The sequence below is a fragment of the Branchiostoma floridae genome, chromosome 7 (genome assembly GCF_000003815.2).
Source record: "Branchiostoma floridae strain S238N-H82 chromosome 7, Bfl_VNyyK, whole genome shotgun sequence".
Classification (NCBI taxonomy): Eukaryota; Metazoa; Chordata; class Leptocardii; order Amphioxiformes; family Branchiostomatidae; genus Branchiostoma; species Branchiostoma floridae.
The window spans coordinates 8,067,357-8,094,786 of NC_049985.1; the positions used below are offsets into that span (position 1 = coordinate 8,067,357).

General features: G+C 40.3%; 2 protein-coding genes across 5 annotated transcripts; both read right to left on the bottom strand.

The window, feature by feature from the left end:
* Positions 1–1,549: 1,549 nt before the first annotated feature.
* On the bottom strand, positions 1,550–18,301 carry LOC118419043 (la-related protein 1B-like). Of its 3 annotated transcripts, none has more exons than XM_035825274.1 (21): positions 17,204–18,301; positions 14,220–14,287; positions 13,146–13,253; positions 11,692–11,809; positions 10,362–10,562; positions 9,461–9,577; positions 9,119–9,269; positions 8,624–8,678; positions 8,129–8,218; positions 7,693–7,906; positions 7,262–7,452; positions 6,755–6,867; positions 6,293–6,524; positions 5,620–5,782; positions 4,825–5,021; positions 4,403–4,509; positions 3,660–3,817; positions 3,255–3,399; positions 2,902–3,011; positions 2,363–2,490; positions 1,550–2,009 (listed from the first exon to the last, which is right to left on the bottom strand). In XM_035825274.1, exons 1-21 carry the CDS (start codon positions 17,556–17,558, stop codon positions 1,866–1,868), a joined length of 3,165 nt encoding a protein of 1,054 aa, XP_035681167.1. In that variant the 5' UTR covers positions 17,559–18,301; the 3' UTR covers positions 1,550–1,865. The 3 variants fall into 3 exon arrangements, with proteins under 3 accessions (XP_035681167.1, XP_035681165.1, XP_035681168.1); XM_035825272.1 differs by having other exon boundaries at positions 11,692–11,812; positions 17,204–18,295; XM_035825275.1 differs by having other exon boundaries at positions 6,305–6,524; positions 11,692–11,812; positions 17,204–18,294.
* Positions 18,302–21,385: 3,084 nt separating this feature from the next.
* LOC118419503 (serine/threonine-protein kinase Nek6-like) lies at positions 21,386–26,401 on the bottom strand. 2 transcript variants are annotated; one of them, XM_035825909.1, is made up of 5 exons: positions 26,161–26,401; positions 23,564–25,189; positions 23,057–23,119; positions 22,579–22,760; positions 21,386–22,061 (listed from the first exon to the last, which is right to left on the bottom strand). In XM_035825909.1, the coding sequence occupies exons 2-5, from the start codon at positions 25,034–25,036 to the stop codon at positions 21,887–21,889; spliced, it is 1,893 nt and encodes a 630-aa protein (XP_035681802.1). In that variant the 5' UTR covers positions 25,037–25,189; positions 26,161–26,401; the 3' UTR covers positions 21,386–21,886. The 2 variants fall into 2 exon arrangements, with proteins under 2 accessions (XP_035681802.1, XP_035681803.1); XM_035825910.1 differs by lacking the exon at positions 23,057–23,119.
* Positions 26,402–27,430: the final 1,029 nt, after the last annotated feature.

Here is a 27,430-nt window from a genome sequence, read left to right on the forward strand (position 1 = left end):
TGTAGCAGGTAACCCAGTTATCCCTAACTTTAGGAGTTGAACTTTACTTCTGAAGCCACAACTAACTTGTAACTGTTGTCAAATGCCACATGGCCATATCCTATCAACTCTTTACCACATGTTGTGATTTATCAGACTCATTTCTGTTTAAATGTTAAGGGACTTTCAGTAAATGTAAGTAAATGTCCAAAACTTTTAAGTAAACAACAAAGATCAAAGGATTTCTATAATGAAGTGAAAAAGCAGTAAGATGGACTTCATCAAAATTCATTTGCCATCCAACTGCCAGTCCCTGGTGGCAACAAATACATGTTCTAAAAACCAGTAGAGAACTAACTTAAACATCATTTGGAAACCTGATGAAAGTGATCTGCCTGTACAACCAGGCAACAATACTTCTCTGTCAAAGGCGACATCTTGTAGCCATGACAACATATCAGTACAATCAATTTTTAAAAATTTGAACTTAAACATCCATCAACTGAGAAGCCACTGCATAGGACTCTGTGTTCCATAGAGAGAACAGGATTATCGTCATAGCAAACCTCTTGCTCGGACAAAGGCCATTTCGGCGTCTTGTAAAATGGTGACACTTTCCTTCAATTGTTACGTAGAAGGAAAATAAATTACGGAACCAACAAGAATTGCACAAGAAATTAACAGTCTTGGCAAAGCACATGGCGTACATCTACCATCATTTTGCATCACTGCACTTGTTTGGCAATGTTATCAATAACACATGCATAAATTTGTAAACAAAGATTCAGACTATAAGCCGGAGCTGGAAAACTATAAGCCCTTTCTTGGTACCCATTTGTTTCTCTTGGGATAAGTGTACTAAGTACAATTTTTAGTCTTCTTTTTTTTCACTTTTCACCCTCAATTCTCGCCTTCTAATTTTAGTAGATGTATAGCTTTAATCATAGTAAAAAAATCAAATGCAATCACCAAGTAAAACAGAAAACCCTTTCTTCTGTATCTATTACTTGAGTCAAATCCAAAATTGGTTTTCTTCTGTATCTATTACTTGAGTCAAATCCAAAATTGGTTCTGGGCTGGTTGGATATCTGCGTATAGAAGTTCACTTTATTTACATTTATTGCGTTTGGCAATCTGTTTACATAAACTTGGATGGTTAGCAGCAATGTCTTATCCAGACATCATCTTTATCCTTTTTTACAACTCCAAAAACAAACCTAAAACACAGTAATTTGGCCATGTTTCCTTTCTCGTCAGCAAACTATTTGACCTTCGTCACTCATAAGCACCCACTGTACCAGTACAAATTTGGTTGAGTACTGCAAGCATAAAATTGGTATTGGCATTCCTTCCATTGGGGCTTCTTTTAGAGTCTGATCAGTTCAAAACCTAAACACCCAGACATTTGGAACACAGAAATATGAACAGTTCATACCATCATTTCTTCTGCTCCCTTCAACAGAAATCATTAACTCACACTTCGGTAGTTGCTTGACTTTCACTTCAGACAAATCCATATTGAATACAGCAAATATTCACTTCCTTTCAAATTCCAAAATTAAAACCTTCCCTTCAACAAATCAAACTAAAACGGGTCCCAGACCTGTGGGTAAAGCTGTTGTGGCGAAGCGGCACATACCCCTGTAGCAAACATGCGACGGCCTTTGTAAGCTCAAAAGGGCAAGGGTGACATCCACAGGGGCTCCTCTGCTTCTGGGTATGCCTGAAACTGCACATCTTGTGTCTGGAACGTAGAGCACAAAATATCCCTTCTGTCTCTGTACCACCCATCCGGCAGTCTCGTAGGCTGGTGTCCTGGGGTTATTTTGCACTCTGGGTTCCAAAACGGAAGTGTTTGAATTTTGCGTAGTATGTTCCTGAGTGTGTTATTGCTGACTGTCCTTCCTGGAGCCCTCCTCTCCACCTGCACCTTTCCTGGCCGTGGTCCCAGATCCTGAGGCACCATGGGAAGGGCTGGTCCCCGACGCCTCGCTGGACTTCTTTGCCTCGTCGTCATGGTGATGGGGAGGCTGCAAATCAGGGCAGAGTCAGTACCAATAACATTACAAGATGGAGGCTAGCAACAGGTCATACAGAAATAACACTAGAGGCTAGCAACAGGTCCTTTAATATCAATGAATAAACAAGCACAAATACACAACACTGCAGGCTAGCAACAAAAGATTTAGTGAAAGAATACACAAGTCAAGTACAAATAGGACTATGGGCTAGCAACAGCTTTACTGCAGGAAATACATTACATGTTATTTACACAAATGCCATGATTTTGGTTGTTTGTTCAAAAGCCATGAAAGATTCTGTTACCTGTTACAGTCACCTTTAATTGCAAACTGACAGACTCACAACACCAAGATCTACTCACATCTACTCTGAAGTCCTCCAGTCTCTTGTATGGCTTCAGGGCCTCCTTCAGCTTGGGGTGGACCTGCAGGTCTCGCTGTTTGGAGTACTTCAGGAAGGCCCAGAACTTCTCCATACCATACAGCTGGCCTGCAGTATTAGAGAAACACAACACTGCTGCTCAAACTTCATACCGTTGCAAAACTGTCAAGTAAACTTACGACACAACTTTTTAGACTTCCCTTCTAAAAAGTATCCACAGTGCACTTCCATATTTTGTTGTCCAACATGATATTGTAGTCTTTTGTGCAAAACTTCTAAACAATACTTTGTAACAAACCCCTTTTATTGGCAAAACCTACTGATATGTTAAGATCATTCCAACTTCTGTACATTGTCTTGTTTAAGCAAAATATTGCAAGGTGCGATGTACACAGTAGATACTCATAAGAATCTCTTCCTGTAATTACATTGACATTAAGGTTTTCTCACTCAGACTAGTGTGCGATTTATCTGTAGTAAGTAAAAATATTGTTCCATCCATAAGTTTACACCACTTACCAGACTCAAAGTCTCTCAACGTCTCATCCTGGAAGTCCTTGAAGATTTCTGAGCGGAATTTCTTCTCCAGTCCGTAACTGAAGAACCTGAACAGGCATTCCAGCCCATACCTACCACAAACAAAATATACATTGCTCATTTACTACCTGTACAACCACAAACAAAATAAAATCTCTCATTTTTAAGAAATGTCTTCAACTATGATGCAACAATCCTTCTGGGAAAGAATGTACCATACTAATATCTACTGTGCATTTAGACAGAGATAGCATATACAACTTCTAATCATGATACACCTGTCCTAACACTTCATACAGAATCCTGTGCTTCTGGTAAACCCTATCAGACCCCACCTGTAGCCCTCCTTGCCGTCCTCCAGTGCCAGTCTCTTGAACTCCTCGTACATTTTGCGGTTGAAGTGCTCCCGAAGGAAGAAGGACCAGAAACGGAACAAGGTGTTCATCTCCTGCGACTGGCCCACGCCGAGTCTCTTACGCTCTGTAACAAACAGTCATCACGTCACATATCATATACAAACACTCACTTCATATCATAGAGATATTCTCTTGTATATGTGTCTAATAATGGCAACACTGGAGTTTTATAACTAAACATAATGCTTTCATTTTCAACTACAAACTCGCAGATGGTACATCACAAGTGTTCTGTTGTATTTTTTACTTGAACAAAGTTACAATAAATATTGGAAATCTATCCTGAAACCACAGCTGAAGATTTTGTCCATGAGGGGAGCTTACCTCTGAGACAACGTGCGTGGTACTTGTGGTAGACCTGCTGGGTGAAACCACTCTCCTTCAGCAGCTCGTGAGAGGGGTGCTGGAACTTGGGGATGGACTGGGGCGTACCATAGCTGGTGGCAGGGGCCCCTTCGGAGGGGCTCATACTACTCAGGCTACTGTAAAGGGGGAAGTAACAAAAACAATCTGAGTCCAACAGTACATTCAAACTAACATGTCTGAGCAGAGTCCTCCCCAGAGGATGGAATAACGGAGGCCCTCCACTATACTCCTAGTTAAGCTCCACTATACTACTTTTGAAATTGTGTGTTTTTTCCCTATTGTCTTGGTTAGTTTTGCTAAAATTCATGAAAATTCACAGATTTTTGTGCCAAGTGGCATCACTTTTCCAGTCGGCATTGTCTGCAAAAACTTGGAATGGGCAATGATCAAAACAATAGTTGTTTTGCCACTTCACAACAAAGGAATCACTAAATATATTATACTTGTAGTATTTGACACCCTCTGTCATTGCAAAATGAACCCATTTTCATGAAAGCACAGAGCGTTGGTTCGGGTTATTTTTGCAAGCCCCTCCACTATACTAAAAAATTCTGGGGAGAACCCTGCTGAGTAAATGTCTTATTTTGCCTCCTCTTCTTTTGAGGGGTGTTTTCCACTTATCTCAGACTATCACAAGTTTGAGAAAGATAGAATTATGTTTAAATAAATAAAAAGGAATGAATGAATGACCCAAAACTAACCTCGTAGATGTGGTGCGTGGCCTATGCTCCCTCACATCCATTATCCACCCCACGTGGCTCTCCATGGGGGGGTTCGCGCTGTACTTGGTCTTGCGCTTCCGTGGAGTCTACAGGATGCCAACAACATCACATTACGTTACAATCAGGGAATACAAAACCAGACACAGCCAGGTCATGACACGATATTGCTTTCCTGAGACATGATTAAAGGTACTAGTATTCAAGGATTTTTGTACACTCTCAAGTTGTTATGATTCTAATAGAACTATCAAAAATTACCTCTAAGTCCACTTTCAACATCAGCTTGTTTTTCTTCACACTAAATACATAACATATCTGATCTCTATCTGATGTAAGGTTGTACAGTCTTTCATAAAAACAGTAGTATACTTCATTGTTGTATACATCTTCATAAATCTTACTGAGGTGTCGGGCTTCTTGCCATCCTTGATGACAGGGTAGAAGCGGGGTGATCTGCGTGGGTCTTTTCTCCTGGGTGTGCGGGACCCACGCGGGGTCCACTGCGGGGTGTCGGGGATGTTGGTCGGCAGGGACTGGGACAGCTGCGCTCCTGCCTGGGTGTTGGTCTTCGGGATCACAGCAGGCTGGGGGATCGGTTCTGGGACAAAATAAAACAGTAATAAATTAAAAGTAGCAGTAAAAGTAATAAATCCACCTCCATTTGCCTTACGGCCTCACAGCCTCTAAAAGTCTCCAAAACCAAGCTCTTCAATTGCATCAGTCTTTGTGACTAAATTTTGTTGACTGCACTTTCCAGTTGAACACAAGTTGTCCGAAAAATGAGATGTGTGAAGATGAACAATGAACTTGAATGCAGCTTCTTCTCAATGTAATTTTTGATAGGGACCATCTTCTTTCCTGTTTTATTTCATACATATCAGTAGTATCACTCCTTTACAAAGGCAGTTTTCCTGCTCATTTTCATCACTTATATGAAGCATGTTGATTTTTAGCACATATTTTCAGTAGTTTGACAAGATTTTGTGAATTCGAGTTTGGTGACAATGCCCCATGCAAAAATGAGATTTGATTTATCCGTTTGGGAGTTTGTAATCCCGTGCAGAATCGTGTGTTTTACTGTTGAGCAAAGGATTATTAGCTTCTATTGTACTTAATTTGTGGCTAAATTAAACTTAACTGTTCCCCAAAATGAATTCAGAGCCCTAGATTAATATTGATGTTGTTCTAGTCCCTACCTGCTGGCGCTGCGGTGTCTGCAGGTTTGGAGTCTGCAGGGGTTGCTGGGATGGGCGGGGGTGGCGGCACCTTCTGGTGCGTCACTGCCGGCTTCCCAGGTGCCATCTGCTCAAACTCCTCCTTTGTTATCACATCCACCTTCTTGTAACCAGTAAACTCTTGCTGCAGGAGGAGTGGGGAAATTACACATCATCACACAAGAACAGTACAATGCTGTTATTAACTTTCCTCAGCTGTGACTAAAAGGAATAAAAATGGAATATAGAAGGTTGTATTCTCTTTCCACCCAAGAAAACACATTTCAATGCACAAATAGAAGTTGAGGAAACTTGTTGTCATCAAACAGAGAATTGTAGGGACATGAGTCCAACTCCAGAATCCGGTATTCAAATTTTTTACAGTGCCTTCTAGTTAAATGGTGAGACACCATAAAATTCAGACCAAATTAGGAACATCAATATCGAATGTTAGCAAGGCCAAGATATAACATATAAGACAGTAAGACAGTGCTATCCTTGCTAGGCATACATAAGTACACAACACTTGCTAAGTAAATATGATGCATAACACAAATGCCTGTATCTGGACTGCACAAACAGTAAGAGAAAAAGTCAGTAATTTGTTAAACACTTAATCACACGCACATACGAAACAACATGAAGTGAACTTTACCTTGTTCCATACCTTCAGTTCCTCATAGTCATGCTCAGTCCAAAGGTCCTCCTCATAGTAGTACAGGCCATCGTTGATGACCTTTGCAAGCTCGGAGGAAATCTTGGCACGTGACTCGTGATTGCCGGTCCTGTCACCGCCGGGGTGTTTCTTCAGGTAGGGCGGGGTCTGGGTCACGATCAGGATCTTGTTGACCTCGTGGTCGCTCATCTCGTAGTCAGAGTCATCCGTTCTAAAGGATACAAGTACATTCGGCATGTTTTCCTTTCACAATATCGAGCAGTATCTTTATTGCATATTTACACCCAGAGATTTCTTATTGTGACCTAAGACAAAAAAACAACTCATGTATCACATCCAAACTTTAATCTTGATAAACAATACACCATTCCATTGCACAAACCAACTGCTAAGTATGAAGAGACATCTAGCAACATTGTGCAGAACTGCAGAGAGACTCACAGATCCTCTGAGAAGGTGTTTTTCCTGCCATCCAGCTTCTCCATCTCTTCATCAAACAGGAAGTCCAGCTCCTCCTGATCCCCTCCAAACTCCTCCTTTGTCCTCTGCTCAGTCTACAGATCAAACAAGACAGCAATAAGTACAAACAAACAGTACTATGTAAAATATATAGCAAGTCAACTGTATCATTGAGAAACAATGTCAGCCATTTGCAGCACAAGGGGTTGACAGGTTTCATAATGACTTAACACACGAACAATGCAACAAGTGGAGTTGCACTCATGTTGCAACCATCATCTTGTTTCTGAGCTTGTTTCTGAGCTTGTTTCTGTTGCAACCACCATCTTGTTTCTGAGCTACATCACACGGAGAAAAGTTCATTTTCTGTATTCCATTTGCTTGTGCTTTTATTTAGACTCGAAAAGTGACCTCATGGTCAGCTGTTAGAAGCCATGATACTAAAATACAGGCTGGTTAAGTTTTGGCAAAGAAAAATTTCAGCCTTGCCTTTGGTTTGGAGGGGGTGGGGTGTCGTTGCTTCTTGGCGGTAACGGTTGTCCAGTTGTCCAGTTCCAGTTCCCTGTCCAGGTCTGGTAGGCTTGTGGACAGTCCACGACTGACCGTCAGGTTAGCTAACATGGCCTCCCGCCCGTAACGCCCCTGATCATCAGCCTGCTGAGGGGAGGTGGGCTCATAATCTGCAAACAGGAAAACAGAACGTTCATATACAGTACTGTAATTTTATCTACCACAGTCACTAAGGCATCATAATATACAACTTACGAGTCTAAAACCATTGGAGTGACCATTACTGTACAGTATATGCAAGTATATCACAAAGTTAAAACAATCACATACACTGCATTTTCTCCTTGTGACAATGTTAAATCATCACAACAGATATTATCTTGCACCGAACAGAACAGACAAGTCTTCACCTTTGATGGGTTCATGGTACGATTGGCCTGCAACATACGGCTTGCCGGGAACGAACACTGGAGCGTCCACGAGAGCTGTGAGATCGACGTTCCCGCTGATCTTTCCTGGTGTGTACGGGATGGGCGGGCCAGCGATGGGCCACTTCTCCGGGTCCACCTTGGTGCGAACTTTCTCGTCATTCTCCATGTCCAGTTCCTCACTGTCCTTTATGGCCTGCAGGGATGAGAAGCGACAAAAATTTGATAGAACATTAACAATCACAAACATTTGCAATAGTTATCCATTATTTTGTACTGCAATCTGGGTCAGGCAAAGTAATGTTCATTACTTCTTTTCTTATACATGATGAAAGAGTTCCACTGAGAGAAGAGCTCTCGACCATAAAGATTTCGGAGGGTATTTTGAGCCCTGCTGACATGTTTGTGTCAGTCTTACCTGCAGAATAAGCCCCAGGTCCGTGGTGAGGGCCTGTACTCTGTAGAAGCTGGCAATCAGACTGAGGGAGATCCACCCTTGTTCATCCATCTAGAAACAATATATCATGTGGGGGTTAGCTTCTAACACACACACAAATAGACACTGGCATGAAAGAGTATCAAAAACTGCACTACATCATGCAAAGTTCTGACTAAGGTAAATTTTCATGCAATCTGTGTCTCACAAGCAAATATTGTCCAGAAAGAGTGGCTGTCAATCTTTGTCCAAAAACATGAGACAGCTACATCATAGTTATGTGCTTTATGTTGGTTTTCAGAAAATACTTTTGAGACTAGTCAGCCAGTTTGACCACACCAAGCCAACAAAGAACAACCTGTAGGCTCTGAAGTACTACCACAATGTCTTCCTTGTATGACAAAATTTGTTTGACATAATGTGGTGTATGAACCTAGACAAGGCATGATTGGAGAAATTTGGAAAAATTCGCCTCACCTTTCTACGTAAGAAGAAGTCCCTTGCCAGGTTCTCTGGGCTGAAATAATACTCCCTGCAGAAAAACATACAACATAATATTCATAAGTCCTAAGACATTGCATATACAAGCAGATACATGCTTTTTTTAACAACATGCTTAACTCATGCTTATTCAACCACACAGTTTTAATCAATCCTTGTGACTGCCAACAATTTAGACTAAAATGTGGAAAAAGAATATTTGTTTATAAAGATGTGGTGAGTTGATAAACCTAAACACAATCTATAAAAACGTGACATAGATAACAAATGTGATTATAGATAAAAATCTTGGAATTTGCTGTCCAAATATGCTTTTTGTCTTGAACATGTTGTTGTGTTGTATTGTTTGTATGGATGTACCAAGCACCGCTCTGAAAAGCAGTGCACAGCCACTGAAAGAGTCGCCCTGGTAAAATAAACCATAAATGAGTGAATAAATGAAAGTGAGAGTTTGAAAACTGCTGGACTTACACTTGTTTCCTGATATAGTCCTTCAACACAGTCTCATCTATGGGCATGAAGTTGTAGTCACTGTTGTAGAAGAACTGGCCAGACTGGGCGGAGGGGTCCACAAACTCTGCACTCGGGTCCTCGTACACATACTCATAGGCCCTGCTACTGCCTGCAATGTACAGACATTTTTGCATTGGTTATTTCAGCCTTCCAAATTTCCTTCACAGGTTACAAGTCCAGACATTTTTGTAAATACAATATTATCAGTATCAAAGACAACACTTGGTCTGACACTTTGAAAAACAAACGTAGTAAATGCGGAGTAGACAAGACATTCGCACAGCGAGAACCAAGACGTACCATATCGGCCTCGCCCTCCCCTTCCCCTGCCACGCCCTCTCCTGGATCCCCGATAGCCGCGCCCATAACCGCCCTCGCCGCTTCCCGGGCCCTCCGATCGCCAGCTGGAGTTGCTGGCTGTTACGTTACATGGAAAATGGAAGGTCATGTTAGATTTGGGCCTAAAACATGGCAGCAGAAACGAGTAAACACGTCATGCTTTTACATGACTGTAACATTTGACCCAAGATGAAAATTAACATTACAAAACATATCATGAATAAAACTATTCCATACACGATGTGTTATTTGCTAGAGCTGTTTCCAGAGCAAGAATATTCATGAGAGCTGCACCAATAACATCATCTCAACATTCATCCAAGGACAATGAAACACGAAATCTTTCAGATTTATGCATTTAACATGTCGATACTTCAGCCTTGCCAGACAATTAGATTTTTTGCTTGGAATTTTTAATATCTTTCATGCCAGGATAAGTGCAGTTTCCGTATCAACAAACACATGCAGCAGAGGGGAATTAACAGAGTGTGTCTTTTCTGCTCAATGGCTTGTACAACATATATGGTAGCAATCTTTTTTCCTCTCTCTTTTTGTACAACTCAATTTTTGCATCAATTTCTAAGAAGAAATCTTTTATACAACTGCTAATGATCTTTCTGTTTTATTCCTAGGAAATAGAGAAACAAGGAAAATGGGACCCAGGCAGATTACACACAACCGTTACAGAAACAGATCTCTGAGTAGTACAGCAGAGTTAGAAATGCTGATGGATAAATGGTACCAGTGGCGTAAGTATATCCAAACTTTCCGTGGTGCCACTTAATGTCTTTCACAACAGTGCAACAGAGATCAACAGAAATAATCCAAATTATAGACAGGGTAAGATTGAAGTGCGCCTCACCTCTATCAGGACTGATGTCCCTCCGGCCCCCGTCCTTCTCCTTTTTGCGATCCCTTCCTCCCCGTGGCGGTCTCTCTCGGCTGCGGCCTGACTCACTATCATCCCTTTCCTTCTCGCGCTCCCGGGCTCGGCGGGCTTTGGATATCCTAGACTCATTCTTGGGCTCTTCTAGAGGCAAAGGGGTCCACTTCTGCTTGTTTCCTGCAAACAAACCATATAAAATTAGTGATTACAGATTACTAAAGCACCACAATAATAAAATACTTTATTCTCATCTTACATGCATAATAAATTCAGAAATCAAAATGACACTTTTTAACAGCAATGTTAGATGTTCCAAGCAGTCAAGAGGGATGAAGCAAGACAGTAATTTTCACCAGGGCTGTCTCCAACCTTAAGATTTTTTTTTGTCTCAGTCATTAGTTGACCTCTTGCTGTTGATTTTTGCTGTCACATCCGTCATTTCAAGCATACTAAAATAAACTTTCATCAGTTTCAGAACATGAAGTTCACATTTTTTGGATGGACAGGCAAAAGTTGTGCCTGTTGGGGCCTGTCCCAACAAGCAAATTACGGTCCAAAGAAGGGTTCCATAAGAATATTTTCATACCTATGTACAAAACTTCTTACCCTTCATAACATCCACAACTTTACCTACAATCACAGACATATCATAGAAGGAAACATAGCAACAGTCCCTATATAGGCTGTGCCACTGCTGGATAAAAAAGGAACCACCACGTTGCAACAGCGACTGTTGGTATTTTTGAGCAAACATTTGCTAGGAAGCAAGGAGGTGGGCGTGGCTCGATGGTTCAATGACACACTTCCTTACACTCCACAGAACAGCTGGTCACTTTCTCGAGATGCTTGCCTTAAAAATTCAAACTTTGAACCTAGGAATATCTTTCAATATGATATTATCCTTAAAAAAATGTGTAACAACATGTATCGCAAACACATTCAAACTTCTGGTATCTGTAAGTTGAGATGTAACAGTGCCACAGGGAAGTCAAATCAGAAAACTCTTTATTCCTACCTTGTGGTTGTTAAAGGCAAAAATGCTAACTAATACAAATTAATCATGAGGCTTAACTGAAAGATCCAAATGTTTTCCTCTTTGCCTTTTTAAAACACAAGAAATCAAGAACTGCAACATTATATCAAGCATGCAAAGCAACGTTAAGTAAGATTTTCCACTTAACATTACTTAAGCTTATTTTCCTTCGCTAAATTGGTTTATACCAGTTTAGGCATTGGTGGTATTACATAATGGACCTTGACCCCTAGACTGGACCGGTCCACATGAATAGTATGTAAGGGGTGTTACCTTTCCGTTTGGGCGGTGTCCTGATGTCAGGATTGTCGTCTGCAGTACCGTTGTGTTTGTTCTCCTTCAGCGAGTCATCGCTGGTGTTGTCCTTCTCTGGCTTCTTTGACACAGGAGACTTCTATGGAGAGTTACAAATGCACGTTACACTAGAGTCTGAGACTAGTGTAGACTTAACAGGGCTGGAAATACTGGTTTCTGAGCTACATCACACAGAGAAAAGTTCATTACACGAATAACCACACCTAGAAATAATTATACTTCAATTGGTATACTCAAATATTATTTTTTTCTTAGGTTTATGTATGTAAAGATATCAAAGTATACTAGTATACGTCATATTCTTGACATCTAAGTGTTAGAAAGATAATAAAATGTCTGTCATGGTACTTGTTTAAGAATTTGATAGCTTGTAACTAAGTTTTATTATTAGGTTATTGCTTAAATTTAAGTAGTGCATCCAAAAATGTTTGGGTGCACCCAATTTTTTAAGCTGGGTGCACCAGTGCACCTAATCCCCACAATGAATTTCGAGCCCTACTTCATGTTCTATAGAACTCTACAGAATTCTAAGGAAAATAAGAAAAGGATTCTCTGTAGGAAGATGATCTTTTTGCAGGTCAACAATTCACCCAATTTATCAACTGACTTTGTTTCTGTTGACCAAGTTCTAATACTCTTGTCTTCCCAGTAGTTTGGGAATAATCTCGTCTTCCCAAATGTACACTAGTCAAATTTTTTTTGCAAATTCAGCAGTCCTATGGTCATTTATGTTGTCACCTCTTAGGGTGATAGGCTTTTGAATAATTATGTGCCCCACTAAATGCTTAACTTGTTAAAAACAATGAGATGCCTTATCTGATTACCCTTTGATTTACTGCTTGGTTAAAACCTTTAATCACAGGTAAAGGCTAAAAATAGTACTTTTCTCTGCATATCCACACTAGTCTCTCATGTGCAGGTAGTGTTACCAGCCCTGCAGTACCATTGTATGGAAAGTAAAACCTATGGCTCAACCAGACTTTTGCAGAGTGTAGCAAGTTATGTTTTTGTATCAAAGATTCCATCAGTGCAAGCCACATGTCTGTTTTCAGTCAATTTGCATATTTTGCTCTGTTGGACAAGTGCCTTGGAGAAAATGAAATAAACCAGTCAGACATGTGACATGTTAAATGATCCATCATGCTGTTTCGAAAACCACATCTCTTCCTAATACAACTCAATTTGCAGACATCTTCATCTCATTTTGAAAGATAGTCAGACAATGTTCATTAAACGAATAACCACACATAGAAATAATTACACTTCAATTGGTACACTCAAATGTTATAAATCCATAGTTTAGTGCATGATAAACAACAAGGTTTTTGCAGGACAGACAAATGGGGGGGGGGGGCTGCCTGTAGGCTATTTGAGCTTCTTGAAAATAAACAAAACAAACTATCATGACCTACCATAGCAGTTGCCACTTCCTTGTCTTTCTCCACTTTCTCCTTAGGTGTGGTTTGTTGGCACAGCTCTCCAGGAGTGGGCCAGTTGGTGATGTCAGTAAAGTCACTGGCCTAGAAAGGACACCAACAGATGGTCAGACAACACTTACACGACCTGACCATTTATCACTTGTTTCTATCATTTACTCTTTGCCCATGTTAGGACATGTCAACATACAAATGTTAAAAGTTACCTTTTCACTTCTTAACTTGTAAACTTGTCTATTTTGTCCTCAGTAGTTCTTCTAAGCAGCTGAGCAGAGACCAAGGTGCTTCAATAAAGGTTAGACGTCCAAATAAGACATGGTACAAAACAAAATAAGTCAAGCAACTGGAGAGATTCCCTTAACTGTCAGATATTTCAGATATTATTCACTATCTTTCATTCTTTCATCAGTAACTGAAAATGAGCCTGAAGACAAGTGCAACCTAAATGAGCATCTGAATCTTAAAATGGTATGTAAATGATTACCTAATGATAGATACTGGAAAACCTGTTAGACTACTGGAAAACAATTAAACAGTTGTTTGATTTGTTTTGTATTGCGTAATATAAGGTGCTTGATGCTTTCTATTTCTATGATGTCCGCTTGCGGAAATTGTTCATAAAGATGCCAAGGAACCAAGAAAATAAACTTGTATGGCCTTATATTAATAATAAGAAATTTAACTTCAATATTGCACTAGTAGTATATCTTATTAAGAAGATATACTACTAGTGCAATACTGAACCCATCAATACTGGTACTGACAAATACCAGACATGAAATCATTTCAGGGACAAAAGACCTGCCCCATTATAGTGTAGTTATCTTCCAAACCTATTTCATATGTGTGCTAACATGCTTCCACCTTGACCTTTTGCATGCTTTTGTCCCTGAGGAACATACCAACTGGGGATACGAGCAAACGTTAATGTACCAGAACATCTTTCTTTGTGCCAATATAAAAACCAAATTAATCCTAGAATGGATAATCATATAAAAACTGCTACCGGGAACGCTTGTAACACACAAAAAATGAGCATTGAGCACTCACCTTTTCAGACTTGCTGTTGGCTGCTTTGACTACCATTGGCTTAGGCGGCGTTTTGTGTACAACTGGAGCTGTCATGAGAAGAATTACATAATTTGTCAATTCTACTGGAAAATGGCTTTCCTTACACCTCATCTTGTGCATTCCACTTCCAGGCTGAAATGTACAAGTAATATTCTGAAGTAGTTAAATCTAGATTCACATACCTAAAAAGGCAAAAATTGGTCTGGTAAACAAACTGCCCTCCCACAGTCATTACTTCAATACTTGCATTTTATGATGGATTATTCTGCATGGCCACCAGACAGTAGCGCAGCCTAGACGTGTCTCTCAATTTTATCACCATTTATACTGCATGGCAGCAATTTCTGATTACAAGAGAACTGTTCCATTTCAGAAGAGGGGGGTGAGATGACCTGTGAACACTTTCCTGTTATAATTTGTAAGTGTTCATGCTGCTCTCTCCATCTGAACATACCCCAGTAGCACTCATACATAGAAGTGATCATTCTATTTCTATATAACATAGAGCTGAAAATGAGATAACAGGTGAATACTTGATATCTAAAAAACATTTGAAAAGCACTTGAATATTGACAGAAAAAGTTGCAACAATATGATACTTAACTGTCTGAATTCCAATTTGTGTCATCATTTTCAAGCTTTTAAATTCATACTTTCTATCAAAACAATATTGCATGTATGATATAACTGCAGAAAGTCCTTAGAAATCAGTTAATCTGTATACTGTCACACACTGATTATTCATGCGCAATTTTTTTCATACGCAAACTTGTCATGCACACAAAACCCATCTCCCAATAAAGTTGTTTTATTTCATTAGATTTGGCAAAATTTAGTAGTCCTTTTTTCCTATTCAACAGGACAAAATAGGGCACACTAGATAATGTGTCCATATGGTCATCATTTATAAGTAATCATTCAATGATTCATAATTGCTTACTACAATATTACATGCATATCATAACAAGAACTGACGTATCTTTCCTTTCAGAAATTGCCGCTTCATGACTGATCAACAGAATAGATTGCCAAGGAAGGGCAAAATCATTTTGAAATTGTCACTGTCACAACATTAACTCTGCCCCCCTCCCAAACCATGAGTCCCAGTGTCCCACAGGAAGTTCGATTGCCTCACATTTTTGGGAACATGCCATGTTAGGTACAAGTAAAAGAGCCATGTGTTAAGAGGTCATGCTTGAGCACTTCCTCTAACCTAGCACTTCCTCTGAGGAACATAAACCTCTTCTAAGAATTCCATTCCGGCATTCCAACACATTGAGCTTTTTTGAAACAATTCTGTTATTTTTGTAAAAAAAAAAAAAAAAAAAACACATTGCTGAAATCAAACTACCTGATATTTGGGATGACCAAGATCAACAACGAAGTTAGTATATTTGTAAAGATGATCATGAAACTTTGAAAGGAAAAGTCCCCTAACAATAAAGGGTTACAGCAAAGATAAAGTCATACTTTAAGTTTACAATATCCATGCTGTTGCCATGAATGTTTTAAAACGTGATCCTCATAAACAAGGGTACTGAGAAGTGAATACCAACTGTAGAAAGAATTGTCTCCTTAAGTCTTTTCCTCCTATCTTTAACCTGCTTTGAAGAATGGAGACTGTTTATTTTGAACGTTCAAACACAAAAGATCACACCAATGCTCTGGAGAGCTGGTATCAAAGCCTAATAATACTCAGCCCCATTCGTTTTCAAGGAACTGGATATAAATAGAAGCCCATACATGTATATATAGGCAGCTGACCATGGATTCCAAAGCTCAAGCTGACTGAAGTACTAAGTAATTCTCACTTAGGCTGAACACAACCTTACTAACAAAATCATACCAGTTTGAAACCTACACATTTTTTTTAGATGTTGGCATATCAATACTGCAGAAAATAACCCCTCCTTCCAAATTAGTTTTTCAACCCTCGATGAGTACAAAATTGGGAACCTTGTAATTCTATTGTGCATGTAACAATGACTTTGTTTCAGATGGCTCTGTGATTAGTCCAGAAGGGAGCAAAACAAAACAAGATTACCAGGGAATCACATTTGTTTACATAGGAATGTAGGGTAGTTACCCAATAGTGATGCAACAGCTATTGTGTCATGTGCCCCAGGTTTGGTGCATACAAACCAAGTTAACCAATGTTTATGTTTTATGTAGCACTTCTTTTCACATTATCTTTGGTAGAATACTACAGGTTTCCCTCTGTAGTGTTAATAAATCTTTGTGTTTTCTTCTTTTGTTGTGAAATTTTGAAGATGGCAGCATAGTATTTCAGTAAACCTGTTTATGTATGGTTCTACTGGTGCTTTTTAAAGTCATTTCCCTGACCTTTAATTCCTACACTTAGATGTCCTTTCTAGCTCAACTTGCTAATTTGCTTATGACTTATAGCAACTAGTACACTCATTTGTGTTGGATATTGCATAATTTTCTTAAAACGAGTTTCGAGTGTGTTCTGTGTATAACAGTAATTAGTCCACCAAACAAAATGAAATTCTGAGTTGACTTCCGAGCTGATTGCACATTATCATACATTCAATTTCATACCCATTACGACAATTACCATCCCAGTTTTTTTCTCTTTAAAGATTAGTTAGGAATGTACATTCCCTATGTTTGCCCCTCCAAACAGCAGTGGATTATTTATTAAGTTGATGGTAGCACTTGATTAAATTTACAGCATCTGCAGTTCTTCCCACCACAAGTAGTTACCCATTCATGTAATATTTCACTTATTGTTGAACGTAGGGGGGAGGATTTGGGTGAAGGAATTGTAATTAAAGGAATCAGTCAACTTAAATCTAGCAGTGTCTGTAAAAACCGCAGATAAACAATGTTGCCCCTCCCCCATTTGGGGTGGGGGGCATTACGAGGTCACTCAACCAGTACATGTCCCTTAGCTCTGATTATTAGAAAATGTGAGACACGAGCGAGTTGTCACGGCCTACCTCCAGGAGTTTTCTGTGGCTGTTTAGGCGCTGGCTGTTGCTGTTTTTCTGATGTCCTGTTTTTCGTCCATGGGTTGACTTTTGGTGGTGGAGCCGCTACGATCTCCTTAGGTTTAGATACTTCGACCTTTGTGTCTGCTGAGTTTGCATCCTGTTCTCTGTCCGTTTCTCCCTCGGCTTGTGCGGGTCCCGGGGACGCTGGCTGTCTTCTCTCCGTTTCCAGAGATTCTGAACGAGTCCTAGTACTGTTTGTTGTGTCTCCCTGACCGCCCTCTTGCACATTTCTAGGAGAAACGGGCTCTCTAGTCTGTTGAGGACCGCTGAACGCTGGCTGGTTGGCCACTTCAGCCGCCATATCCTGATACGCTGATATTACAAATAAATCAGCAATATACGCTTAAAAACCTTTCCCAGCTGCTCGCCGATCACCTCCTTATAATGTCGGGTTCGGGTGTAAGCAGATGTACGAGACGGTTGAATGTTCTGATGGTGTCCTTGCCGTATGGACGGTGGAAAATCCAAAAGAACTTTCAATATGGAACCTCTGGCACGTCAGCACGTACAACGTGCAACGGCCACGTTCCTTCGACCCTCGCGGGGCGGCCGCTGTTGTTGTCGGAAACGGCTGCCAACACACGGTACTACGTCCACGAATCTGCCACTAGCGGACAAAAACTAGAACCGTCCGCTTCTCGGGCGTGTTTCTCCTGCGTGGCAAAAACACGGACTCTTCAAACTGACCTGTGAACCCGACTGCACGACTGAGAAAGTGGTGCGGTACGTACGATCTGGGAAGGAAAGTTGGCCGGTCGTCCACCACGTGGAACGAACTGGGTTCGATAACTGGCGGGGTATCTCAGCGAGAGCAGTCTTCCCTGTCACAAATGTTTCTCTGATGTTACCTCTTCACTGAGGCAAACTGTGAGGTGTGGACGAGGGGTAACAGCGCGGAAACATGACGGAGAAAACAGGACAGCAGGCACACCAGATTCCATACGCCGCCATTAAAGAACAGGAGACCCCGCTACGGCGCATGTGCGGTTATGATGTCATGTGGCCGCGTGCGTTTTTTGGCAACGCTAACAACACGGAGTCATAAGAACTTCAATTCACAACATAAACAATACAAGGCAATCGGACATAGCAGACTTCGCCCCCTTACCCATACTGCGTTGTGACCTATACAGTTCCACAGACAAAGATAGAAACATTGTGTATGTTGATAAATATCAGACACGTGTTTGCAAGGGAAGGTTGTAAAGCATTCTGAAAGATTCTGGTCCATAAAATATGCTTTTATTACATAATATGATGGAGAAGATCTGCATGCACATCAGTTCATGCCTGTATCTAAAAAGTTTTCCAAAGTCCAATATGCAAAAGATAAAAAAAATGATAATAATTCATTGTTTGGTATATCAATTGTTCTGCAAGTTCAGTCATTTGCAAAAACGTCCTGACCTTGTAGAGTTCATACAAACTTCTTAAGGTAAGTTTTTAAGGGACCCAACTTTTTTTCCACATGCATGGATCAATTTAGGGGTGCCCAGATGATGTGATCCCAACAATCAATTCAGTCTGGCCAAACAAACACTGCTGATCAAGCAGGATTCATTCCTCTCACAGCATACATGGATGTATGAAATTACCTTCCATTTCAATTTAGTCCAAAACACATACTGGGGGTGTTGATAATTCTTCAACAGATGATTCCATAACATAAATGTCATTGAGAGTGCCAGGCACTAAAGCAATGTGCTATCAGTGGAACATGCTGATTATCTCCATGAAAAATGGAGATATAGTTTTGGGTTTGTTTGTGTTTCTGGATATTTGTTGTCAGCATTACTCAATAACCTCTGGATGGATTACGATGATATTTGATATGTAAGTAGGTGTGAAGAAAACAAAGGTCAAGGTCAATTTCTGGCCCCCTGGTATGTGACAAGGAATAGGTAGTGTATGTTTGGGTCCCCTAGCATGTTGCTCTGGAACTGGGTCATTTTTTTTTTCAAAATCTTCTTGGGAGGATAACTAAACAAGGGAACGACAAATTTAGATGATATTTGGTATGGAGGTAGCTTTGTCAGAGATGTACATCCTAAAGTGCAAATTATGCAAACTGGCACTTAACTTGCATAATTAAGGAGGGAAATCTATAACTGTAGTGTTTTCCATTATAGGACTCAAATACCTGTAATATATGTACATGTAGTTTGTGGCTGGTGGAACATAAGCAGATAACAATTATGTAAATTCAACCCTAATTTACATAATTAATATAAAAGTGCTATAATTCTTCTCAATGGTATACTAGTATTATTGGACAATCAACATTGGGACCGGCATAAGTTATTTAAAGGTGTACATAACCAAGCATAGATTATGTAACTGTGGAAGTAATTTGCATAATGGGACTATTTCATGGAGATATGAGGTCTACGAACTCTTGTTCAAACTGATTTCCTTACATTCCATAACTAATTTGGTATTACTGTGTAGAAACAAGCCTCAACCATTATAAAGATATCCATTTTTCCTGGAAAAAATTATATCAACACAGATGCTCCTAAAAGTATTTTATTATTATTGCATAGTTTCTGTGTGTACATTGTTCTGTAGCCATAGTATCATAAGCAGCTGCACTGGCCTGCTACTTCAGCTACAATGAGTATCCAAGTGTCTACACTGTACCTGTTCAAACATGTACAATTTGTAGTCAACACCTTATGTGTTATCAAAGGTAGTATTTTGATTCACAGTTTTTTGATTTTGATTGAGCATTTCACAATGATGTAACAATCAGCCACCTATAGTCTTATAAGGCAAGTGGTCAGCAGTCCTTAATCAACTATAACCATTGTACATTTATTACAATGTAGTTATGACATGACTAAAACAAAAGAACATACACATTCTTTTTGTGTCATGTTAATTTCTTTGAGTTAGACTCATTGCAATGTTCTGGCAATGTTGAGGATTGACAATCTGTCCATGTTCCGGTGCCACAGATAGTTTTATGAAACAAGAGCATTTGTCTAAATCAGCCTAGTACACTGTGGACACATCACAATTCAAGCTTTCATAGAATGGATGAAAAGATATTTTTCTAATCATTTTGTTTCAATTATACATGTACATAAGCTTAAAATGGACTATTCCCATAACAGACTCATGCGATTACATGATGATTGTTGGACGGAACATCTGAACATAAGGCAAAACAAAAATATGATGCAATGCACAATGCATCCTATGCACTACAAGACAGTGTGCAGAAGGATGTACTGAAGGGAGAAGCAAAATAATACACTTTCTTGCCTGAATTCTATTTACTTTGAGTAGGTTTTGGGAACATTCCACAAATCTATAGCTATTGAAGTGACCCTGTTGTAAGTAACATGCTGAAGTATTACACAAAATGGACTTTCCAGTGTAAAGCAATTCCTTACTGTAAGGGTTATTGTAGTCATCTCGAAATATGATGGTATGATAAGGGTCAATGGCAATCCCTTGCACGACTTTCCAATTATAGCATATAGCTGACAGGACTTTGGGTTGAAAGGTGCTTTCAGAAGTCCCCAGCTTCCCTTGTTGCAGATCTTTTGCATATATCATCTATTTACAAAGTTTTGTGTTTGGTCCCTTTACACCCCACCATTCCACCAACACACTTGCCACAAAAATTCACTTCACATTGTTGATACATAAACCTCCCCACAGATACAGTAACCATCCAGTTCTATCTGCACCTCAATAATAAAAATGAATTATAAATTATAGATTTTCACTATCATTTGTGGAAAATAAATGCAGAGCTCTCTATGAACCAATCTTTGCATTTTTACAGCTGATTGTATATCTACTTTTAAGGCACATGAAAACTTACATTTCCGTGGTATAGAAAAAGAACACATTAAAATCTCAATAAGGCACAAATATATCCTGTTCCCATAGATACAATGTCATTTCCTACACACCAGTACATTGCTACTGTAACTAATGGTGCATTTCCCATCAATTCCACTAATGCTTAATTGATGTCACTGTAACTGCCAAGAGTCTTGTGGAAGATGACATGACTAAGGGTAAAGAATCCATACATAAAGCAATTTTAGGTCATATGTACAAACATGAAGTTTTGCTTATCCATATTGAAGACTACTGAAGACACAGCCTTCAAGTGGTCTGAAGAGGGAATAGATAGCTGCTTTATGTAATCATTGCAAAAACCCAGCTATGGTATCTGGGTCTGCAAAGGAACAAAAGTTGTGATTTACAGGTTTGAAAAAATAAAAATAAAAATTCCTGCATTATTCTCTAACCATCAGAGCCAACAATTGTCTGCTTGATCACTGGCAGACTTTTAGCAAGCAGGGCACCAGGACATTCTGGGGACACCCTAATCTCCAGGCAGATTTACCAGTGGCAGAAGATAGTATCAAAGGAGTATAGGTGGCCAAAAGGAGTCATCATCCTAGGTGGCTTCACTCCTCTGGCAGCTTTGAAACTATATTATGCTACTCTAGGATCTGCTAGGAGATTAGGAACACCCTACACTAAAGAAATCAGATGCCTTACTATGGGCAGGACAACCAGAGTATGACCAGTGTTTCCCTGGTAGTTACATAGTTTACACCTTTTACCAAACACTAAAACAGATTTTGAACACTTCTACAAATCCTAGCTACAAGCCTGCTCCTCGGTGAACAAGTCCACGAGGTAGCAGGTCTCCATGAGCTCGGACCCAGCCATCAGCTCGATCTTGGGACGCAGGTCCTCCACCTTCACCCCCTGCTCCAGTTGTCCTCGCATCTCCTGGAACAAGTCTGCTCCCAGCTCCTCGATACACTTGGTCCTGAAAACATACAGGACAGTCTGTCAGCTTAAAGGTAAATCAGTCATCCACAATTGAGGGGACATGTGATACTTTCCTAGGAAGCTTGTACAACTGAATAGTAATGCAATGCAGCTTTGCTACAGCTTCATGTATTTAGCCAAGCACACCAGGTCTCACTACTGTTCTCAATAAGTGTGTTGGGTTATTTTATTTAGGCAGAGGTTTGATACTTGTGGTTTAAGACTTTGTGTTGCCATCCGACATGAAAAATGCAATCCTCTACAACATTGTGACAACAGCACTTGAATCAAAGGAATATGTTGTTCTTCCAATCCCATAATTCAAACAGGAAGCTAAGGTTATACTGAATATTCTCTGCTTAAGTATGTTATAGTAATGATAAACTAAAAATATCATTGTCAGTCTACTCTTTATGGACTATGAGCAGAACAGATCCTGTATTCATGTTTTGATTCTTAATGTATTACGGTATAGAGAGGAGCAATCATTAACATGGTAAACGTCTGTTCCTTACTTGATGACGTTCTTCCATGCCTGTGTTCCCTTGGGTGAAGCCTGGGGTCCAGGTGAAATCGGCTCCTCAACAAAGTCCTCGTCTGTTGCCCTGAGCTCTGCCGCCTGCCGTGCATCGTTGATGATGTCCTCCAGCTCCGGGTCAGATTCATACTCCTCAAAATCATCCGCATACTCATCCTCCTGATAAAAAAAACATGGCAGCATACATCAGAAAATGATGCAAGAAGTCTGGCTGTCTTGCCCTTGATGGCATTATCATTTTAAAGTCTACAAAGCTTGTGGATGCTCATTATTAAATCATTACAGTCTGAGTCATGTACAATGTGCATTAACACATTCCTTTGGGACGATGGGGTAAACACTGAGGATTTTTCGTGCAGGGTAGGATATGGTGTTTGGGGAAAATGATGCTAGAGCAGACGATGCCATTCAGGTGCATCATTCCACATGCACACCACCTGACAGGTGTCACTAACCATATCCTGCAGCTGTAAGTCATTGTCAGGTGTGCACACCCAATCACAAAGCTGCTCTTCATCCTGGTGAAATGATAGGCAATAATATTGATTGATGTATCAATCAATTAAGAGGTTCAGTCAAGATAACATCTAGCAAGCCACTAACAGTACTAGTAGATGGTTGTTGCTGTCCTGCTCTGTTGATTTGCTGAATGTGGTTAGAGTTTCATGTTACTGCTGATTTACAACTTGCATTTGAAAGATATATGAATGATTTTCCTGAGTACAGTAAATGTTGAAATCTTTTTGGCTTTGAATTTCTGTTTACGATTTTTTTGTAACTTTTTAATCACAAACTCAAAATCATGTTTTCCATGCAAACTTAATTCAAACAGACTAAAATGAATTTGCAGTGCTACAAAACCCTCTTGACACATATTTACCACCATCATGTTTCAGAATATGACAGTGGTTTTAAAATATTCATATATATATATGGGGACTGGGTAAGCCAACAAATCTTACCTTTACTTCCAGTGGTGATTCCCTATTGCTCCTGTTCCTGTTGGCTTCAGGAATCTCTTCTGGAATCTCCTCTGGAATGTCCTCATCAGAGCTGGACACTGGGATGTCTTCCTCTATCTCATCATCATCATCTGAGTCGGAGTAGTCCTGGGAGTAGTTTGCCGAGTCTTCTCTAGGGGAAATTGGGCTTGACATGTTCCGACTCCCGTCTGTTTCCTTTGTCTGCTCAACAGTGTTTGTCTGTGTTCGCCATGCCTCTCTTCCCTCCCGGTCCTCTACGCTGCTTTCTGAGTCAGATATCGACTGATCGACCTTCACAAAGGACGTTTCACTGGGGATCTCCCTCTCCTCTTCTGATGACATATTTGTCTTCCAGGCTTCCTTACCTTCTATTCCTTCCTTATCTTCTACATCGGACAGTGTGTCATTGTTCGGTATAGACTTAGACTCACTGAAGATTTCCTCCTCGTGCTGACTGCGTCTCAGTGGAGCAGTTTTACATCTTTGTGGTCTCTCTTTGTTGTCTTCTTTCTCTTCCAGACTGGTCTGTGCGAGGTTTTCTGCACTTAAGGACTTTCGATGGGAGTCAGGAAACTTTAGAGATCCCAGTTTTCTTTCCTTCTCTTCTCCCATCTGTCGGTACAACTCTTCTTTTTCCTCCAGGAATATCTTCAGTTGGTCTTGGACATACGGCAAAGTCAACACAGCACTTGCACTGGGTCTGTCCTCGGGTGACTTAGACAGAATTGTTCCGATAAGATCAGTCATTTCTGGTGAGAAGCAGTCAGGCACTGTGTCAAAAGTACCTTTGACGATCTTGTAAAACAGGCTAATGAGATTGTTTGCATCGAAGGCTGGTTTTAAGGCACACATTTCATACAGAAGGCACCCCAGGGCCCAGACGTCAGACTTGGAGCTGTACGGGATATCCTGGCAAAGTTCTGGGCTCAAGTAGCACGGCGTTCCCACACATGTCTGAGCGACGTCCAACGTGTGTTCCATCATCCGCGAGATTCCGAAGTCACCGAGCTTGACACAATCCTTTTTGGTGAGGAAGACATTTTGTGTCTTGAGGTCTCGGTGAAGGATCTTCATGGAGTGCATGTACTGTACTGCCATAGCTATCTGTATGAACCACCTCATGACCTGGCTCTCTGGGAAGAACTCTCCTTTCTGTCTCTTGTCATGTATCCTCTCATCCAGAGTACCACCATCACAGTAGTCTTGTACTATGTACAGATATTCCTCTTCCTTGTCGAAGAAGGAATCGTGATACGCCACAATGTGGGAATGTTGCAGCTTTGACAGAATCTTGGCCTCCCTGAGAAGCGACTCTTTGGTTCGTGTCTTGCGGCTTGTGTCCACTTGGATCTTCTTCAGTGCCAACATTTTCTTGGTGTTGGCCTTTCGTGCCAGGAACACGGCTCCACTGGCACCCTTGCCGAGTTGTGTCAGAATCTCGTAGTCTTCCATCTTGGTGTTTTCTCACTGTCTTCGTCATCAATGTGTCAAGGACGGCAATGAGTACCAGTAACGTTGCAAATAATGTCTACACTGTTGATGCTGGCCACTGGCAAAGAGCTGCTTTGATTTACACTTGGGGTGACTGTCACATCTGCCTACAGGCTGTAGAGATGGACAAATTTTAATATCATAAAACATCTGAAGATCATTAACTTCTCTAAGTGATTATCAATATCATTTATTTATTTATTTTATTTATTTCATCTTGAAACAGGTGGGTAGCCCCTACAACAGTGCATAGTTGATTTCCAAGGGGGCCCACCAAACATAACAGATACAGGACAGAACGTGGTAACAATCAGTCAAACTTTGAACACCCAGGGACAACATACAGTACAGAAAACATAAAACCAGTGCGTCAAAACATAATCAGTGTCCATACTCAAGTCGAAAACGTTCCAAGGTCAAAATCAATATGTCAAGAGATGGGGTGGAGGTCAGAGGTCAAATCATATATCAAATCATGTGTGAAACAAAAATTAATCATCATTTTCAAGATCATGTCATTGCTACAACTAGGTACTTCTAATTCAATTAATTGAAAGTTCTAATAAGCGACAAAGGAATGGAAGTAACTTTAATAAATTATTGAATGTGGTCATAGCAAACATGCTTTTGTTTCGCAGTTGTAGGTCAATACTGACAAATTATGCCATCATTTAACATTAACGTTAACACTACGATTACTTAATTAAATTAAGGAAACCTCCTTGATTAAACTACCTATATTACAGCTTTGGAAAATGCACAACAACACCAACTTTATATTAAATTGACTGGTACATTACAGTACAGTGTTTTACCACCATTTGGTCGTACACAAAAAAACAACACCCACACAAAGGCACTTCAGGAGCTATACAGGTCATACCCGCTGGACAAAGGATCTCACCACTGACTCTTTGTCTCTAAATCCAAATGACCCCTAAGGCACAAACAATGTGTTTCAACCCCCTCATGATAAATGACAAAAATTAGCGAGACAAACAGGGTTGAATCACAGCGGGACAGTCTAACCCAAATTCTAGGATTGTGACTGTTTGTCCTGGGACAGCCAGACAACAGTAACTCACCTGCGAAATCACACCTGTCGCTAGGTGGGGGCGGTGAGATACACATGCAATGATTTCAGCAAATTGTAACTACGAATCATGCATTTGTCATAACTAGACAACCCCTTCTGTGTTATGTTCGAGTTAGGAAGAATGTGGACTCAAACAAAGGATGATCTCATCTCAGCTCAAGTTACGTTACTTCCGTGTTCCAGACTAGGGACGCCATGTCAGGGGTCTCACCTCTTTCTTTTGGGTTAAACCGCATTCAAACGCTCAACTACAAAGTACGTTTCCTTCTTGAGATAAAATTAATGAGTCACTACTGACAATAAAAATATTGAAAACAAAAAACAAATTCTTTTTTACTGCAGACTATGTAAGCAATTGTGACTGCTTATGATTCATAGAATTCTTTACTCTCTAGCTTTTTTTTGCGTTTGTATGTTATGGACATACCTGTTTGGAAACGATGTGCTGCAGTTCGGCAAGCTATCGCTAGATGATGACAGACTGCAACTGGCTTGGACACCAGAACTTAGAATCTTTCATCTTTCTTCTTGTTGCCTGCTTCTGATCTGGCTATAATTGACTGGTCAGAAAACACTTTTCTTGTTACTCTGTGACACTGGAGGGTAACCTCCAGTAACAGAGTATTGTAATCACTTTGTGCGTTGAGTGTTCGCACCTATATCTCTATGTTCCGTATGCCGCAATCGCATATGGATTGGCATGTCGTCTGTACTCGGTTGGGAAATGATGCACGTTATTTTTTTTTCGCCGTAGCTGTTTTTATTATGGATGTAATAATTTCAGTTTTCACCCCTACGCCGTCCGGTATAGTGGTTCAGGTCTTCCTAATGATTGTGCCTCAAGCCTTGTAGTAATTTGATACCGTCAAGCAGATGTTGTCCTCGTCGGAATATGCCATCTCGTTCGGGTTTTGCGTTTCCAATATTGAGGTTGGTTTGACATAGCATACTGTTAACATTTTGCGAGGTTGATAGTCAAATGCATTTTATGGTTAGAACGTGTTTGATCCTTGGGATCATTTTTTTCGCGGTAGCTGTTTTCATTATCGATGTAATGATTTGAGATCTCACCCCTATTTCCCTGGTATTGTAGAACAGCTGGCCTGTATAGACGATGGCGTTTGGCAATTACTTATCTCCAAGCAGATATGGGGTCGTGTTGGCAGCTGTCCACAGCTGTTATTGACCCACTTTTTGCGCCTCAGGTATCCATTGTAAAGCTGTGTTGTTGTTTTCATTTGGTGTCGTTCGATTGAGAC